The sequence below is a fragment of the Schistocerca serialis genome, chromosome 1 (assembly GCF_023864345.2).
Source record: "Schistocerca serialis cubense isolate TAMUIC-IGC-003099 chromosome 1, iqSchSeri2.2, whole genome shotgun sequence".
Classification (NCBI taxonomy): Eukaryota; Metazoa; Arthropoda; class Insecta; order Orthoptera; family Acrididae; genus Schistocerca; species Schistocerca serialis.
In genome coordinates this window covers 87,897,494-87,918,379 of record NC_064638.1, presented here as the reverse complement: position 1 = coordinate 87,918,379, position 20,886 = coordinate 87,897,494, and the positions used below count along the sequence as shown (strand labels likewise).

General features: G+C 45.2%; 1 protein-coding gene across 1 annotated transcript in view; it reads right to left on the bottom strand.

The window, feature by feature from the left end:
• The window catches only part of LOC126412899 (ionotropic receptor 75a-like), a 129,224-nt gene that overhangs the window by 74,678 nt on the left and 33,660 nt on the right, over positions 1-20,886 (bottom strand). Inside the window, exons 5-6 of the mRNA XM_050083144.1 lie at positions 11,063-11,236; positions 1,901-2,118 (exon numbers count right to left, since the gene is read on the bottom strand). Coding sequence (XP_049939101.1) covers positions 1,901-2,118; positions 11,063-11,236 — 392 coding nt within the window. The remainder of the gene's footprint in view (positions 1-1,900; positions 2,119-11,062; positions 11,237-20,886) is intronic.

Below are 20,886 nucleotides of genomic sequence, written 5' to 3'. Positions count from 1 at the left end.
AACATGGTAGGGTCCACAGCGGAGAGCATTCCCGTGTGATCTCGTCATTCTGGAAGGCACAAACGATTAACAGAAGCTTGCATCTGTCCTTGGGGACCATGTCCACTCATAAGTCCAGTTTGTTTTTTCTCGGCATTTACCAGCGGGACGATGAAACTTGTCACATCGCTCGCAGTTGCGTGCGTGATTCGGAGAGCATCAGAATGAGTTTATCGTACTCTCCTGGGCACCAAACTCTCTTATTTAAACTGAGCCGAGAACCTGGGGGACCATCTCGAACGTGGTGTACATGCAATGAATCCTCAACCGAGAAACCTAGCTAGCTGGCCGCGGCACATCGCACGACGGTCTGTGCTGCAAAATGTGCTTATTGAGGCTTTTTGTACGTTGTTACACTACTGGCTATTAAAATTGCTACACCAAAAAGAAATGCAGATGATAAACGGGTATTCATTGGACAAATATATTATACTAGAACTGACATGTGATTACATTTTCACGCAATTTGGGTGCATAGATCCTGAGAAATCAGTAGCCAGAACAACCACCTCTGGCCGTAATAATGGCCTTGATACGCCTGGGCATTGAGTCAAACAGAGCTTGGATGGCGTGTACAGGTACAGCTACCCATGCAGCTTCAACACGATACCACAGTTCATCAACAGTAGTGGCTGGCGCATTGTGACGAGTCAGTTGCTCGGTCACCATTGACCAGACGTTTTCAGTTGGTGAGAGATCTGGAGAATGTGCTGCCCAGGGCACCAGTCGAAAATTTTCCGTATCCAGAAAGACCCGTACAGGACCTGCAACATGCGCTCGTGCATTATCCTGCTGAAATGTAGGGTTTCGCAGGGATCGAATGAAGGGTAGAGCCACGGGTCGTAACACATCTCAAATGTTACGTCCACTGTTCAAAGTGCCGTCAATGCCAACAAGAGGTGACCGAGACGTGTAACCAAAGGCACCTCATACCATCACGCCGGGTGATACACCAGTATGGCGATGACGAATATACGCTTGCAATGTGCGTTCACTGCGACGTCGCTAAACACGGATGCGACCATCATGATGCTGTAAACATAACCTGGATTCACCCGAAAAAATGACGTTTTGCCATTCGTGCACCCAGGTTCGTCGTTGAGAACATCATCGCAAGCGCTCCTGTCTGTGATGCAGCGTCAAGGATAACCGCAGCCATGGTCTCCGAGCTGATAGTCCATGCTGATGCAAACGTCGTCGAACTGTTCGTGCAGATGGTTGTTGTCTTGCAAATGTCCCCATCTGTTGACTCAGGGATTGAGACGTGGCTGCATGCGTGGCTGCATGCGGAACGGTGCTATGCGGATAAGATGCCTGTCATCTCGACTGCTACTGATAAGAGGCCGTTGGGTTGCAGCACGGCGTTCCATATTACCCTCCTGAGCCCACCGATTCCACGTTCCGCTGTCATTGGATCTCGACCAACGCGAGCAGCAATGTCGCGATATGATAAACCGCAATCGCGATAGGCTACAATCCGACCTTTATCAAAGTCGGAAGCGTGATGGTACGCATTTCTTCTCCTTACACGAGGCATCACAACAACGTTTCACCAGGCAACGCCGGTCAACTGCTGTTTGTGTATGAGAAATCGGTTGGAAACTTTCCTCATGTCAGCACGTTGTAGGTGTAGCCACCGGCGCCAACCTTGTGTGGGTGCTCTGAAAAGCTAATCATTTGCATATCGCAGCATCTTCTTCCTGTCGGTTAAATTTCGCGTCTGTAGCACGTCATCTTCGTGGTGTAGCAATTTTAATTGCCATTAGTGTACATTAATGTGACAGTGTAATATGAGAAGGTAGAAAGAGCGAATCCAAAACTGGCAGTGAGTCCACAGTATTGGGCTGAGGAGAGTGGCCACCTTGCTGGCTGATGGCGGAGCAGAGCAGGAGCAGGGCAGAACTCCAGCTGCCGTCGTGTCCGCCCTCGCAGCGTCGCACAGCGCGATAGGCGAGCCATGCGGCGGCCAGCACCAGCGAGTACACCACACTGCTGGCCACCCACAGAGGGGGCTCAAACGGCCGGAACAGCGTCCCGTACACGCCCACTGCCTTTGGGTGCCGGAACGCGATCTTGGTGCTGCAAGAAAAATCCCTGTATTATCTACCTCTTACCCACAATTTACACAACCTTTTGTTGCTATTATGGTGTTTACGCCGAGGAACCGCCCGCATTGATGAATCTTAGACCTCGCTGAGATGCCTCAATGACACATATAGCCGTATCATATGTGCAACCACAACGGCATCATAACTGTGGAGAGGCCAATGAAACAAGTGTTTCCTAAAGAGGGGTAGTTGCTTTTTCAATAGTTGCAGGGGCAACAGTCTGGATGACTGACTAATATGACCTACAACGTTAACCAATAGGATTTTTCTGTGCTGCAACTGCGAACAACTAATAGCAAGGGAAAACTGCAGCTGTTATTTTTCCCGAGCGCACGCAGATCTACTGTACAGTTAAGTGACGGCAGTCTCCTCTTGGGTAAAATTTTCAGGTGGTAAATAGTCCCCCTTCAGATCCGATCTCCGGGCAGGGACTACTCAAGAGAATATCGTCATCGACAACAACAACTCTGGCTTTTAAAGGGTGATAACTCGGAATATGAAATCCTTTAACCTGGTAGGTAGATTAGAGAATTTAAAAAGGAAAAGGAATAGAATGAAGTTAGATATAGTGAGAATGAGTGAAGTGCCGTGGCAGGAAGAACAGGACTTCAGTTACGTACAGCTCTGTAAATGGAAAATCAATTAGGGGTAATGCGGAAGAAAGTGTAATAATGAATACGAAAATAAGAACTTGGGCAAACTACTATAAAGAGCACAGTGATTGCATTGTCTTTGCGAAGACTAGTAGGTAGGTTAGAGATTCAAAAAGGGAAATGTATAGACTCAAATTACATGCAGTGAGCATTCATGAAGTGCAATGACAGGAAGGAAAGGACCTCTACAGTCGCAGGTTCGAATCCTGCCTCGGGCATGGATGTGTGTGATGTCATTAGGTTAGGTTTAATTATTTCTAAGTTCTAGGCGACTGATGACCTCAGAAGTTAAGTCACATAGTGCTCAGAGCCATTTTTGAAAGGACCTCTGGTCAGGTAAGTACAGCGTAGTAAATAGAAAATCAAACAAAAGTAAAGTAGAAGTAAGTCTAATAATGAATAAGAATATAGGAATTTCTGCAAGCTACTATGAAGAGCATAGTGAAAGGTATTATCGTAGCGAAGACAAACACAAAGCGCACACCCACCACAGTGGTACAAGTTTATTTGCCGACAGGAAATGTATGATGGCATAAAAGAAATTATTCAGCTACTTAAAGGAGACGAAAAATTAATTACGGTGGGTGATTCGAATAGTGAAAGTGTAGGAGATCATGGACTGGGGAAAGGAATGGCATAATTTTGCGTTGATTTAATCATTGTTAACTCTTGATTTTTAGAATCAGGTAATGATGAATTTTCTCTTCGCAGCGGAATACGCACTGTTTTGAAGCTTCCTAGCATATTAAAACTGAAGATCCGATTCAAATCTGGGACATCTGTCATTTCCTGACAAGTGTTCACCTACTTCCCATATCCAAGCACGACTCACGACCCGACCATACAGCTTTACTTTTGCTAGTACCTCATTTCCTATCTCTCAGACTTCACCAAAGTTCACCTGCAGACCATGTGGAACTAGTACTTCAGTTTTATCTTTGACAAGGATGAACTCTCCTGAGAACACCCCCTCGCTGTGTTGCTTCAGTTTGTAAGATTCAACGGGACCAGGAGCATCTTTAAAGATGTTCAACGAAACTCTGGACGAAACATTGTGAACAAAAAAGTTTCACGGACCATGACCATACAAACCAGAAGATGTATCAAAACTAATTCTTCTTTACTACCGTATTTTAAAATCTTCTATCCCATTCTTGTCTGCACGATTTGACGTCCACGTCTCACTTGTTTAAGGCTACTCTCTAGACAAACACTACGAGAAAAGTCTTTCTGTGATTTAAATTTATATTCGATGCCAATATCTTTTTGATCTTTCACCACACTGAGCAGCGCTCTAACTGCTAGACAGGATGGCTGATTAACGACCGTGGGTCTAATATATCGACCAGCCTGAGTGTGCTTTTTTTACTGTTTTGCATGCTCTTTTAGACAACTGCATGACTGGTTCTCTATCTCCGCCTCAGGTAAAATGCGGTAAAAGACAGAAAAATACTTACAAGTTTCCCAAACACATGGGGCACACTGTTTCCCTCACCTAAGTCAACTAACAACAATGGCGATGTTTAAAATAAAATAAATTTTCTTAATTATGTACAGAGCGTATCGCACTCGAGATGATAACTGCTAGGAGACAGTGAGAGATAAGACAGTTCTGTTTTATAGAAAGGCTTTTCTTGTTGTTGGGAGCCTTTTCAGTTCCAACGAGGAAAGAGGCTTCTATGTTGATTAATCGGGTTTGTGCTGGTTATTCGCGCGTTTCCTGCACGATATTTCAACTGCGTGACTCGCAGTCTTCTTCAGATACTGCCTGATACTGATTCCAGTGTGGAACGAGTCCGGTATTTATGCCTACGTTGTGCTAGGCGTCCCCTCTGCGGTCCGCGCCGTGCCTGGCGCTCTGTCCGTGGTGTGCGCTGACCAATAGCAACGGCTGTAGCGTTTTCTTCTGGCCGCGGCTGTTCCGAAAGCTGTGCGCGTACTTTGTGGTAATATCCGTTGTCAATATAGTTATGAATGGCGTCCAAGCTGTGCTAGACGTTTTATCTTCCGATTGTCGTCATTTGAGTCCTGCGAATTAGGCCGTTCTGTTATCGTGCTGTCCTGAGATGCTGTGTCTGCTGTCTGAGGTGCCACTTCACGTACGCCCTTTGTTACATGTACTGGGCTGTTACCTCTGATTATCTTTATACTTGTGTCTCTTGTGGTCTGTATGTTGCCTACGTTGGGTCTTCAGAAGATCGAGTGCTAGGTTTCAAGCCGAGCTCAGCTGGAAACCGGTGTCCTGGTTAATGAGATTCTCCGCTACCTTAATCTCAATATATTCTTTGATGACGCTGTCCCAGTATCTCGATGTTTGTGTTAAAATCTTAACTTCATAGAATGACTGAGTTCTAAACAATGCTCGACAATCGCTGACTTTGATGCCTGCCTCAGTCTGGTGTGCCTTTGGTGCTCTTTGCACCTGATGTCAACGGTCCTGATCGCCTGGCCGACGTATGCCACATCACATTCACATGGTATGTGGTCAGCGTCCGGTTTCTGTAGACGCAGGTCAACCTTCACACTCCCTAGCAGAGCCTTAATCTTGGTGGATGGGTGGAACACACTTTTAATGTTATGTTTGCGGAGAATTCTGCTGATTTTGACAGATATCGGCCCAGCAAATGGCAAATGTGCAGCCTTTGCGTTTCTTCTTTTATCTCTTCAGGAACCTCTCGTAGGGAAACAGGGTGCAGCGCCTTTTGAACATCTCGAGAAGAGTACCCATTTTTGTAGAATCGGATTGTGGATGTTCTGTCTCCGTCGCCAAATTTTTCGGATCTGACAGAGTTCGTGCCTGGCGAACTAGTGTTCTGAGTACACCGTTTTTCTGTGCTGGGTGGTAGCAACTGCTGGCTTGCAGGTACAAGTCAGTGTGAGTGGGTTTGCGGTACACATCATGATTGAAGGTACCATCTCCCTTCCTCCTAACTAGCACATCTAGGAAGGGGAGTAGTCCATTCTTCTCCAGTTCCATGGTGAATTTAATGTTAGGATGGCGAGAGTTTACATGGTCCAAGAAAACATCGAGCTTTTTCCTTCCATGCGGCTGTATCTAAAAAAGCATTTCGGTTGATATGGGGCTGATGTAAGTGCGTCTTCTTCAAATCTTTCCATAAAGAGATTGGCCACCACCGGTGAGAGCGGTGTGGTGTGCGCACTGTAAGACCTTCGGTACACACACCATCAGATTATTTGACTTGTCGCTTTAACGAAGTAGGCGAGTGTCAGCAATATGTCTCGTGGTCTTATCGTGGCGTGTTTATCTTCTGCCATTAGGTCAGACAATAGAAATGCCACTTGCACGCTTAGAGTAGCAGATTGACGGTGACCAACTTTAAACAGAACTTGATTAATTTTCACACACATTTATTAAAATAATAAAAATCATAGACATTACGTAACTTGATTCTGGATGCTGTTTACAATTGACAATCTGAAGTTCCTTTGGTCTTGGTACGTTAATCTTATTCTCACATATCTCAGATACTTGACAAAGTGTCTACACATTTCTCTTCATGGCTATGTACAGGAATATGATAATGTTATTATGCGCAGACTGAAACTTGACTACAGACTAATGCAGACTAACTAATCGGAGGTCTGTACACTCGTTATAATACCTCGAGCGTTCAGGTATCACTGCGCGAGTGTGATCTGCGAGGAGAAAAGGTTTTACGTTAGCGGCAATCTCATTGGCTGCGTTACATATTATTACGCGGATCGGCGGAAGCAGAATTTGGTCCGTCTCTAAGACAGCGCCATCTCGTAGTGCGGAGACGGACGAGCGCTGCGCCTGCGCTGTTGTGGTTAGCGGGGCGCGCTCTACTGGGAAAGTTGTGTACGCGCTGACTGCGCGGATATATGTACACAACAAGCGGGCTGCCCATGGCCACCCTTTCCGTTTGCTCGTAGAACTGACCCCCACACAGGAAGTACGGCGAGGTCAGTATGCGTCTGAATAAGTCCAGGAGCGCACCGTCGAACTTTTCTCCAATGAGCTCAAGTGAATCATTCAGTGGTGCGCAGATGAAAAGGGAGACCGCGTCGAAACTGACCATAATGTCAGAGTCCGAGATCTGTAGCTGCCTGAGGCGTTGTAGGAAATCCTCTGTGTTGCGAATGTGATGGACACACTTCGCCACAAATGGCGAGAGCATCTTTTTAAGGTATTGAGCAATGAGGTAGGTGGCTGCGCCAATATTGCTGACTATTGGACGTAGAGAAGCCCTTCCATGTGCACCTCAGGCAGGCCATAAAATCTGGGTGGTACTGCTGCTTTAGCCCTTAGCTGCCTAGCACAAAGTGGGCGTAACTACCAGACTCGTTCCACACTGGAATCAGTATCAGACAGCACCTGAAGAAGACTGCGAGTCACGCAGTTGAAATATAGTGCAGGAAAGGCGCGAATAACCGCCAAATACCCGTTTAATCAACATGACAACCCCTCGCTGGGAAAGCTTTACGAATTACAAGAGACTTCTAGTTTCAGTTTCGACCCTGAAACCAAGCTGAACTCCTGGCCCTCTTGGCTGCAAGTAGGCCATTTTTCCTGAGACCTCTCTCCCCCTGCGTAATTTCTAGATATTCTCCATAAATTGACTGAATCTTCTGGCAACCTTGACGACAACTGTAGAAAGTAACATTACTTTAATGTATAAAATTGAGAGAATATGTAATTTTACAAGACACTGGAAGCATTTCAGTTTGTCATGGAGCTAAATCACAGGACATTTGGAACACAGCAGTGTCAACAAAGCGTAATTACAGAAGATAAAAACTGTAGGTACACATATAAAAAGGTAAGAACGTCTAAAGAGCTAAGAATGTCTAAAAGCTTTTTCCATAAAAACAGACACCTCGTGACTCTTCAGGCAGTCACAATTATATTCTCGGTACATGACCTTCGGGTCTGTCGCTGGATCACAATATTTCTTCAGGCCAACTTCTCGACATCATCGGGTGGGGGTACTGGTTACTGCCAGCATATAACAACTACTTACTGCCTGTCACTAAGCGACACGCCTGATTGTGATTAGTTCTATGAGCCGCCGTTTTGACAGTTGATGTCTACAAGACATGTCCCTACAGCGTGCATAACACGCCTAAGGCCTAATTTGATGTTCATATATCATGTACATCTGATTATGAGGCTGGAGGCCTTGAAATTGGTAATGATAAAATAAAATGAAGACGATTTATTTGCAGTACGAGACAAAGTTTCTTTCCTGTAATTATTCTTAAGATTGCATCCCCTACAGCCACATTAAAGATGGAAATCTCTAGTACTTTTAATTATTTTTTTACTCGTAAAGGATACGAAACAGCAAATATACAGTGTCATTATAATTAAGGTCAAACTTTCTAAACGCTGTAGAAATAACACCACTGGGCAGAAGGACGTCAAATTGCAACGGAATAGCCGGCCGAGGTGGCCGAGCGGTTCTAGGCGCTATAGTCTGGAAACGCGCGACCGCTACGGTCGCAGGTTCGAATCCTGCCTCGGGCATAGATGTGTGTGTTGTCCTTAGGTTAGTTAGGTTTAAGTAGTTCTAAGTTCTAGGGGACTGATGACCTTAGAAGTTAGGTCCCGTAGTGCTCAGAGCCATTTGAGCTATTAATGCGAAAAAATTCAACGGAATATTATTGTAGAAGGGAGGAAACGTATGGCAGAAGAAAAAAGTAGTGTGAAAATTGATCAATAGATGGAGCTTTACGTGTCAGAATACGTAAATGAAAACACCCGTCATGCGCACGACCCATTGAAGTTGGTATAAACACGTCTGGTACACGGCTTTTCCTCCTTTCGCGTCTGCGACGTTCGCCATGACGGGATCGCCCTCTGCTTGCAAAGATGTATTATTAGAATGACGACTGTGCACACATCGCTCTGCAGAATTTTCGGACACTGAAGGGTTTGAAAAAAGGCGTTGGTCCGATGGCTGCCGTGGGTCTGGAGAAAATGATTCGGAAATTCGAAAAGACGGGTTCTTTTGGTGTGCAACCTGGTACAGAGAGGAAACGAATTGCATCGACGTCAGTGGAAGCAGTGGTCACAACAATGCAGAAGGAGACGAGTGGTGGTGTGCAAACGTGTAGTCCACGGAGAATTGCCTGAACATTTGACATACCTGTGAGCACGGTGTGTAAAATTCTACGAAACATCCTTCTTTGTTATCCATTCGAAATTACCCATGTACACGAGTTGCTTCCTGTTGACCTGCCTGCAAGAGAGACCTTTGCTTTAGAATTTCTTGCTCGCGTGGAAGTAGACAATGGCTGGCCGTGGAAGATTTTGTGGACAAACGAAGCCCACTTTCATCTGACAGGATATGCCAATACACAGAATTGTCGAATATGGGTAACGGAAAATCCACACGCAAATCAACCAGTACCACTACATCCTGAAAAGGTCATTGTGTAGTGCGGGTTTACGGCATCGTTTATCATAGGGGGATATTTTTTCTAAGAGACAGGTGCTTCCAGTCCCGTCACCTGTACCGTCACTGGTAAGCGCTATGGGTGTCTTTTGCGCAACCACCTCATTCCAGCTCTCCAACAGCGTGGATGTGTGGATGCGATCCTTTTTATGCAAGATAGCGCACCTCCGCACATTGCAAATTCAGTTAAGCAGCTGCTGAAGGGCTGTTTCGGAAATGCTAGAATCATCAGCCGCCATTTCCTTTCAGCCTGGCCGTCCCGATCACCTGATCTTCATCCATGTGACTTCTGGCTGTGGGGCTATCTGAAAGATGTCGTGTTCAGTGTTCCGATTATAAATTTAGCTGCACTGAAGGCACGCACTGCGCAACACACTCTGAACGTGACGCCGGAAACACTTCGATGAGTTGTGGAACATGCTGTTTCTCGATTTCAACTTGTTGCAGAAAACGGTGGACAGCATATTGAACATGTTTTGCGCCAGTCACACGGAAATTAATTATCCGATTTGATTTTGATTGACTCATGTTTTTTATGCGATTTCTGGCCTCAGGACAATTAAAAACCGATTTTTCCCATGCGATATATGACCTTGCCGTAGTGGATGGGCTTGCGCGACCAACAGTATCACACCTGTACACCCATGAACACTAAGTAGCACAGTTTGTTTAATGTCAAACGTGCACCTTAGGCACTGTTGTATGATTCATTTGTCATTTGCAGTCGACCACTATTAAATTATGATGCTTACAGCACCATCCATTGCTACATTTTGTAACTATTTATTTTTCTTCTGCCGTACGTTTTCCCCCTTCTCCGATAACGTTCCGTTGCAATTTGACGTCTTTCTGACCAGTGGTGTTATTTCTACTGTGGTTTTAAAGTTTAACTTTAGTTCTAATCGCCATGTATATATCGGCCATGAACTTTCGATTAAATTGCCAGATGTCTGCATATGGCATGCATGATGTTTCGGCGCAGTATTTTCTGGCAATTTTCAGGTTCATATCGTAACAGCAATACGGAATCCAGCAGTTCGCCTTAAACTGTATGAGAAGATCTAGATGCCGGGAAAATTTTAAATTTCAATACTATATTTGGTTTTCTCAAAACTGTGAAAGGTTTTTCGTATCGTAAAAGTAAAAATGATTCACGTTAATTTAACAGCTGATAACATTTTGAGAACGTTAGAATTAAAGTTGTGGTAGATAAAATTTTTAAAACAGCAGTAGTGGAATTTTATCATTGATTCTACATTAGAGCGCCAGAGACACTGGAGAGGTACTGACAGGTGTTGTCATTTATTATTATTATTATTCCATATAGCCATCTGCTACACAGATGACGTGGTATGTCCCGCATATTATTATAATTATTCTTTTCTTGCACTGCACGTGTGTCAGTCAGGTGGCGGATTTGGCTGAGAATATCTTACAAACCACTATCCACCAGCGAAGAATAGTTCTATAGTGGTTGGTTGGTTGGTTGATTTGGGGAAGGAGACCAGACAGCGTGGTCATCGGTCTCATCGGATTAGGGAAGGATGGGGAAGGAAGTCGGCCGTGCTCTTTCAGAGGAACCATCGCGGCATTTGCCTGGAGTGATTTAGGAAAATCACGGAAAACCTAAATCAGGATGCCGGACGCGGGATTGAACCGTCGTCTTCCTGAATGCGAGTCCAGTGTCTAACCACTGCGCCACCTCGAGTTCTATAGTGCTACAAAACAATGTTTGGTATAGTTTTTGGTGAATGTAAAGCTACAATTGGCAAGTTAGTGTCGCCAGCGGGTTGCATTGCGGTGTACAGCGCTTTACACTCACGTCCAGAGAACTCCCGGCCCAGTAAAGTCGATGAAATTGAGCCGCTGGTGCGTGATCACCAGCGCTGTGACGCCGATGTCGACGGTGCCGTTCGCCAGCAGGCCGACCACACCATCCATTGTTTTGTTACCCAGCACAGCGAAGCCGAAAGAAGATGTGGAGTACAGCACGATCCTGCAACAGGGTTCAAAACTGGCCTCATGAATTCTGTCAGTAGTCTTGTGGAAATTCGCACCTAACGTGTAGCAACATCAAAAGCAACAAGGAAATCGGAAAATAATTACATACGAGAATAGCATATAAATTGCAATGCTTTTGTGAATCATGTTTAAGAATAATAACACTTCGATGGCATCTCCTATTGATGGCGCTTGTAAAAGCAGTTAATGGAAGTTGTGGGAAGTTTTGGGTGTTATCGTGAATCAAATATTGACAGCTTGTTATCGTACTGCTTTCTGTTATTGTTAAATAGTTTTATGGCGATATTACCTGGGAAGAAACCAGACAAAGTCAAAACAGTTGATCGGTCAGCCTAGCCGACCACCAGGAAAAAGATAAATTATGCACAGAGTATATTTTTCCCACGATGAGACTGAGTGACTAGAGGTGCGCTTGTGACCCCGTCCTGTTAAAAGCCATACTTTCAATGAGGACTGGAGTCTGTCACAATATCGAACCCACATGAGGCGTTACGTCGCATTCCTGTAGGAAGTGCCTAGTCAATACACCAAAATCATAAGCTAGGTGGGGGGGGGGGGGGGGGGGAGAGGGAGGGGGAGCGGGAGAGGAGGTATAAAATCGATTATCTGTGAAGTTCGAGGGGATTATCTTCTTCCTACAGAAACATTACTTCGTGTAGAGTTTTATGCAAATAAAATACGCCCCATCTCTTAACAACACAGCAGTCGCACTGCGGACACTTTCCTGAAATTCCTGAGAAAATGCTTCAAGTCTTGCAGTGGCCGGCCGGCCGCTGTGGCCGAGCTGTTCTAGGCACTTCAGTCCGGAACTGTGCTGCTGCTACGGCCGCAGGTTCGAATCCTGCTTCGGGCATGGCTGTGTGTGATAGCTTAGTTAGGTTTAAGTAATTCTAAGTGTAGGGGACTGATGACCTCAGATGTTAAGTCCCATAGTGTTTAGAGCCATTTGAACCATTTTCAGTGCCCGTGGATTGTATGTCCGAACAACATCCTAAGGTCGTGAGAAATATTTTTCTGGCCTTGAAATAGGTACATATAATGAAAATAGTAAATTTTAACACATTATCCAAGAGCTTAAGTGATATGTCGATAAACAGATGAACATGTGAAAGAACGCTGCGAGGCAGCTATCGCTGAGGCAGAGTATGTTAAAAACAGCTTATGTTAGGTTGCGCAGTAGTGGAAATTTGTTGTTCGGGAGTAGCAGGAATAGCGTGCCAGAGGCTGGCAGTATCTGTTGCGATATTCCTACTGTTCCCGAGCAACAACAGTCCGCTACTGCGCGACCTAACATACTCTGCCTCATCGATCTCTGCCTCGCAGCGGTGTTTCACATGTGCATCTTCGTAATCGATATATCGCTTATGCTCTTGGATAATACATTAAAATTAACAACTTTTATTATATGTACCTATTTCACTCTTCATTCAGAATCCTCACTGGCAGCGATGTGTTTCGCTTGATATCATCATCATTCTCAGTTGCGCCAGCGGTCTAGACAAAATATTGTTTAGCAAAAATGGTTCAAATGGCTCTGAGCACTATGGGACTTCACATCTGAGGTCATCAGTCCCCTAGAACTTAGAACTACTTAAACCTAACTAACCTAAGGACATCACACACATCCATGCCCGAGGCAGGATTCGAACCTGCGACCGGAGCGGTCGCGCGATTCCGGACTGAAGCGCCTAGAACCGCTCGGCCACACAGGCCGGCAATTGTTTAGCATCCCGTCGGCACTGAGAGCTCCGGCGCGGAACATGAGCTTGGGCTGGACGGGAGAGAAGCAGGCAACCGTTCGGGGGTGCTCTGTAGGAACCATCCCGGCATTAAACTGGAGTGCTTCAGGGAAAACCGGAGGTAGCCTATATCTGGCTGTCACGTCTCTCAGTCTAACAGCGATTTCGCTAAATCGCTTAAACCGAAAGGACCGTCGATTTCCTCCCCCCAAATCCGAGCTTGTGCTGTGTCTCTAATTACCTCGTCGTCGACGGGGCGTTAAACCTTAAGCTCCCTTCCGTCAGTCTAACTTGCCTTCGTCAGCCATGTCCCTCACGTTTCAGTATAGCAATTGAAAAGCTTCAATGTCTAACACAGGTGTAATTAATTTTTTTCGTAAACGTATTTGGTAATTGGTTCAGTGCTCTATATTTATCACACTTGACTTTTGTTTACTCTTTGTCATACTGCCTATTTTCTTGAATGAACGAGTTTTTGGTAAGTTATTAAGTAGTTACTTCTCATAAAAGTTAATAATTTAACCTGTAATCAGACTGCAAAGTACGCATGAAAGTACACTCCTGGAAATGGAAAAAAGAACACATTGACACCGGTGTGTCAGACCCACCATACTTGCTCCGGACACTGCGAGAGGGCTGTACAAGCAATGATCACACGCACGGCACAGCGGACACAACAGGAACCGCGGTGTTGGCCGTCGAATGGCGCTAGCTGCGCAGCATTTGTGCACCGCCGCCGTCAGTGTCAGCCAGTTTGCCGTGGCATACGGAGCTCCATAGCAGTCTTTAACACTGGTAGCATGCCGCGACAGCGTGGACGTGAACCGTATGTGCAGTTGACGGACTTTTGAGCGAGGGCGTATAGTGGGCATGCGGGAGGCCGGGTGGACGTACCGCCGAATTGCTCAACACGTGGGGCGTGAGGTCTCCACAGTACGTCGATGTTGTCGCCAGTGGTCGGCGGAAGGTGCACGTGCCCGTCGACCTGGGACCGGACCGCAGCGACGCACGGATGCACGCCAAGACCGTAGGATCCTACGCAGTGCCGTAGGGGACCGCACCGCCACTTCCCAGCAAATTAGGGACACTGTTGCTCCTGGGGTATCGGCGAGGACCATTCGCAACCGTCTCCATGAAGCTGGGCTACGGTCCCGCACACCGTTAGGCCGTCTTCCGCTCACGCCCCAACATCGTGCAGCCGCCTCCAGTGGTGTCGCCACAGGCGTGAATGGAGGGACGAATGGAGACGTGTCGTCTTCAGCGATGAGAGTCGCTTCTGCCTTGGTGCCAATGATGGTCGTATGCGTGTTTGGCGCCGTGCAGGTGAGCGCCACAATCAGGACTGCATACGACCGAGGCACACAGGGCCAACACCCGGCATCATGGTGTGGGGAGCGATCTCCTACACTGGCCGTACACCACTGGTGATCGTCGAGGGGACACTGAATAGTGCACGGTACATCCAAACCGTCATCGAACCCATCGTTCTACCATTCCTAGACCGGCAAGGGAACTTGCTGTTCCAACAGGACAATGCACGTCCGCATGTATCCCGTGCCACCCAACGTGCTCTAGAAGGTGTAAGTCAACTACCCTGGCCAGCAAGATCTCCGGATCTGTCCCCCATTGAGCATGTTTGGGACTGGATGAAGCGTCGTCTCACGCGGTCTACACGCCCAGCACGAACGCTGGTCCAACTGAGGCGCCAGGTGGAAATGGCATGGCAAGCCGTTCCACAGGACTACATCCAGCATCTCTACGATCGTCTCCATGGGAGAAAAGCAGCCTGCATTGCTGCGAAAGGTGGATATACACTGTACTAGTGCCGACATTGTGCATGCTCTGTTGCCTGTGTCTATGTGCCTGTGGTTCTGTCAGTGTGATCATGTGATGTATCTGACCCCAGGAATGTGTCAATAAAGTTTCGCCTTCCTGGGACAATGAATTCACGGTGTTCTTATTTCAATTTCCAGGAGTGTATAATGGCTGTAAAAGTGGTGAAGTATTGTCTATTTGAAAATTCATTGTCAACACGCAGCGGGAGATTGCGAGCTGTGTGCGTGATACTCAACATAGCGGTACACATGCGATGAAAAACGCAAATTAGTACTGTTCACTGTTAATCATTCTGAAACTTGACGTGGACAGAATGCTGCAGTAGGCATATGGAATGGCTCATTGGCGTGGGGAAGAACTCCAGCAAGGGAGACGCAGGTGGTATGCTGGCAGCTACGCAGTTGAGTAACTGATGGTGTGGACTACAGCTTCATTACCAGAACGTTCGGGCAACGCGTTGATTGTGTACTGTTTCCAGGAAAAAAAATTACTCTGAACTGTGACCTTGGGCATTCATTTCGTTTATGAAGACTCTGAATAATGTGTGAACTATTATGGAAATGAAGTCTCATGCTTCTTGACAGAGTGTAGGGGAACGATGCGGGAGACTCGCACCGCCGTACTAGGCAAGGTCCTAGTGGAGGTGGTTTGCCATTGCCTTCCTCCGATCGTAATGTGGATGAGTGATGATGAAAACGACACAACAACACTCAGTTATCTCGGGGCGGGGGAAAAAGCCTGACCCCGCCGGGATTCGAACCGCGAGACCACGAGCGGCGGACATGAACTATTCATTTATGAAAAAGTATAGCATATTTTCGTAAATTAATTAAGTGCAACAAATAATTTATAATCTTAATAGGCAACTAATGAAGCTGAAAAAAAACATGATAGATTCAACTTTGTCCTATAAGATAACTAAATTCATTGGTGTAATTAATAAAAACTCTCTAAAAATATATTTGCTGCGTTTCACTGAGCAGCTTATTCAGATAGGGTAAGTAACAGCAGCAATGCACAATTGCGTCTAACCTTATTTAGGCATGTTAATTAAGATAATGCTGTGTGTGTGTGATATGATGTGTCACTGCCAAGTAACAAGTCGATGGAACTTGGAACGTATATAGAAAGTACTGCTACAGTATAGTCGGAAGGTGAATGGAAGAAATACGCAACGAGACGAACAGAAATTACTCTTTTACTCTAAGACTATAATTACACTGAAGTCACTGTGATTTATGATGGACCCCTGGACATTACAAATGGAGGGTGTGTGATCACCACGTACGGAAATGGTTGCTCTGCAGCGCGTTCCTGTGCTGGCCGTGATGTCGGTAAGGACTTCTTGTGGTTGACAAGGACTGGATTTTCGCTGGTGCATGTGGACGTGCTGCTATGTGTCTTCCTAACGGGCAAGCCAGTTCACTCGCCATTTGCTGAATATCCCGTCGTACCTAGACCTCCTCCACCTGCTCACGCCTATTGCAATCCATGAAAAAGAAGTCACTGCTGAGAGCACCCCTGTAAACACGCACGTGGCGAAGGAGCACAGCGCCACAGTAACGTTGACCAGTGAGTGTATCGGTCTGAAAGATTTGGAGGTCCGTATGCCATGCGACATTATGCCTTCCCACACCAAAACACCTGAACAACCAAAACAATCATATTCAACAGTGCTGGCGGTATTCTCAAGTGACGAGAGGTGAGAAAATGTAATGCGCCCAGGAACACTGTCGCATATGATCATTTTGGTGGTTTAAATGTTATGGTTTGGGGATTGCAATATCCACGCCAATATTTTATTCAAAACAGTATTCACGACAGCATTGTATGTGGAATGTGACTGAACTTTGATCCTATTCTCGTAATACTAATGAAAAGGACTTCATTGTTAATAAAATAATAAATAATTATTGTCCACGACATAATTTAATGTTTCGTACAAAATTGCATCTCAGACAATACTCTTGCAAAAAGATAATGAAAATCTCAATCTTTTGTTATCTATGATTTTGTAGAAAAATCCTTCTTGTTGGAACTGTTGTACTCATAGGATGTGATTGATGTCTCGTAACACTGAGGTCTGTAAAATACTGTACTACGTCGCTAACCGATATTTGAAAATAGAGTTCATGTGTTATTGAAACGAATCATCTTTGTTTGGAGTTTTATTTTATTGTTATTCTCGGCCTATAAAAATGTTAAGTTTTCTGCTTAGCTACCAAAGAGCGCAGCCGTTAGCGCTATTGCTCTACAGCGCAGTGTATTGGTAAATGGTGAATATTAACGTGTCTTGTAACATTGAGAAATATTTTCAAATGTTAATGCATATAGTGAAGGCGAGAAAAGATTTTATATATATTATTTATTACGAGTAAAACACAGCCTGAAGCAGAATCGATAAGTGATTGTCTTATGTTAACCGCCATCTTAGTGAAATATGGCAGCAGCAGTTTTAAATTGATTTTCTATACAGACTTATATGTTGTTGGCTATAAGTTCGATAATATTTGTATATTAGTGGCCGAGGACCCACTCTGAGGTAATAAATTCCAGTTAGACTGTGAATACATTGAACTTCTATGAATTCAAACAGCCTCTTACGTATAAATTCTTATCTGCTGATATATGAAGCCTGGTAATTTAGTAACAACTTCTGTGAAACATTTTGACACGAAAATACATTAGTGTTGTGTATGTGTGGTACTGTGTGACAAAACTGTTCATTCTACTTAAAGAAAAGTGTTGCCACCTCGAATAACAATTTTGATACACGATCTGAAATTATTAAAAATCATTAATCTTGTTTAGTTCAGATTACCTATCATATGTCTACCTTTTTTGTTGGTTATAAATGATTACTTTCGTGAATGAACTTAGTGATATTTACATTGATTGTCAGACAACATTGCTACACGTCGGCAAGTGGAGATTTCTTTAACAAAATAACATTCAATACGCGGGAAGAACAGTGATTAAATAAAACCTCATGTTACATTAATAATAAGTAACTAACTTCATCGTAATCTTGCTGAACTTGTACAACACAACACATGTACAACTACACCACATGTCACAGGATGCATAGCGTTGCATGGATGTAGTGACTTAAAAATCTGTGAATGCGGTACACTCACCGGTCAATATTATTGTGCCACTGTACCTATAACACCACTGTTTGATGTACTACATTACGACGATGTCGTCTCTCTCCACTCCAAGAAGTTAACGATACATATTTCAGTTACTGATAGTTAGAAGAAGCAAGCAAGTGGCTGTTAGCTGATCACAAACAGTGTGATTTATTGCAGTGACTAAGACAATCAGTTTTAGAAATATTCTGCATGCTACCGTACACCACTGATCGCTTCATACTGAAACTCGACAGCGAACAAACGCGACGTACATAATTATATATAAAAAAAACCAGTAATTTCATCCTAAAAGTGCCGGCAAGCACATCTTTTGAGTTTCACTCAATGCGACCGCGGATTTCACACTCCCACCAATCACTCCACTAGGCTCCCACGCTAAGCCCTCGCACCCACCAACAACAATCACACATTATTCCAGAATGAGATTTTCACTCTGCAGCGGAGTGTGCGCTGATATGAAACTTTCTGGCAGATTAAAACTGTGTGCCCGACCGAGACTCGAACACGGGACCTTTGCCTTTCGCGGGCAAGTGCTCTACCACTGAGCTACCGAAGCTCGACTCACGCCCGGTACTCACAGCTTTACTTCTGCCAGTATCTCGTCTCCTACCTTCCAGACTTTACAGAAGCTCTCCTGCGAACCTTGCAGAACTAGCACTCCTGAAAGAAAGGATATTGCGGAGACATGGCTTAGCCACAGCCTGGGGGATGTTTGCCCGCGAAAGGAAAGGTCCCGAGTTCGAGTCTCGGTCGGGCACACAGTTTTAATCTGCCAGAAAGTTTCATCACACATTATTAAAAGCATTGTCATCGCGCAGAAATTATTTTGGAATTCTGCCTTAGCTAAACCAGAAAACGCTGCAATATGCACACTGCGATGAAGCAGATCGATGAAGTTACGATCGAATGTTGCACATAATGACAAATATCTTGACGTTTGTGCGGTACATACGCCTACCCGTTTCCAGGAGTGCATTCGGCCCTGACTTCATTTTTATGGGCGGCAACGCGCGACTGCACCGAACACCGTAGGTGCAGAGGTTCTTGAAATGAGAGGATATTTGGTAAATGGACTGGCTTGCTTGCTCCCCTGACTTAGGATGCGTTGGTGAGCCGTATTCCAGCACGTCCACATGCACCAGCGACGACCATCCAGCAGTTGTCAACCTCGCTGCTGGAGGAATGGAACACCGTACCACAAGAACCCCTTATCAGCCTTTTGGCCAGCATAGGAGCGCGTTGCCGTCGATATCACGCGCTCTATTAAACACTTCCCGCCTTTCATAATGTCCAGCCGACCATAATAAATCGTGATGACGTCTGAGCCATGCTGCGGCTCGCGTTGGTGCTGTTTGTAGGTTTCCGCTCTCTATTGCAAGGCCAGACGGTATCGTTTAGTTGGCATGGTTGCGGTTGTTTGTCTTCTTCTCGTGTTGACTGGCGCCACTCGGTTTCGCAAGCGTTGCCTGTCCGCTAGTGGCAGTAGCGGCGGTTATCGATATGTAGTACTGTTGCGCTATGTTTGGGGCGACGTCGTTGTTTTGCCGGATCATGTGAGCGACCCGTTCGGTTGGGCACTCAGGAGGAGCCAGGTCCGCGCAATGCGAGAACACGCCGGGGCGCTGGCGGCGCGCATGGACTGCTGGATGGAAGGGCTTTGGTCACGAGGGTGCACGACCTCTTCGTTAACCGGATCCAGCAAGCTTTAAGATGAGTCCGTTTCAATCCAAGTAGAGCGGAGTCATTCACCCGTGTCGGTCCTGTAGATTATCATCGCGCAGTCATGTGCAGTTTGGTGGATCTACGTGCTGCTTAGTATTTGGAGACCCTACTGTGTTAAAAGCACTTGGCTCGGTGATTACACGGTGTCGTTATTCAACTGTGAATTAATAAAGCAGTGAAGAGATTCAGTGAGTTCAGTGTGCGTTTGTGTGCCTAATGAATTTTTTGTCACTTATTTGGTAGTTGATTTTGGCTCGCTTTGCAGATCCTTGTTGGTTACATTTCGGTTTTGCCTCGCACGCAAAGCGAGTAGGGTTTTAGTTACTGTTAGTTTGTCTGGTGTTGAGTACTGTGACTTGTTTGTTCAGATTTTCGGGTTTGTGGAATCGGACGGAAATCTGGTAGTGGTTCGTTTCTCGTTCCGGGCGCTCCAAACACAGTATTCCGGGGGCGCAGTGCAGACCGCCGGTTCGGACTTTGGCGTATTGTTCCATTCTTGCATTTGGTTTGTTGGACATCAGGTAGCTCCATCAAGATTATCATTAGTCATTTGTTAGACTGCCACTGGTTTGAGTTACCATCTTGTGCAGTGAATGCAACTATTGGCAGCCTATCTCATCGCTCGCGAAAGAGTTTGTTACCTGACCTTCTCAGAGGTCGATTCCTGGAGCACCGTCTGCATGAGTTGCTTGTTTTCTTTTAATTAACTTTAGCTATTTTATTTCTGTTTTATAGCAGGTTTCAAATTTTTTTTATATTTTTGCCGTTCCTGACTTGTAAGGCCTTCAGCCGTGATTGTGGTCATTTGTCTTAAAATTAAAATTTGGTATTGGTATTTTAGCAGTAAACCTTAAAAGCTTATTTACTGCCATTCATGGCGCCTGTTACCTTCTGCTGTGTTTGTGGCCACTTATCTTTTAATATTTCAATACCTGTAAGTTGTAAATTGCAGCGAGTTTTTAAACATTCTTATTGCCATTCTTGGCGTGTAAGGCCTTCAGCCGTGATCACAGTGGCTAGTTTTTTTTTTTAAACTTTATTGGTATCTGCATTTTATGGTGATTTGCTAAATTGTAAAGCACTGAAAACACTATTATTTACACATTTGTTTATTTCTTCATTAATAACGTGTGGTCTCTTTTTAGTTATTGTTGAGTCTGAAATTACTGTTT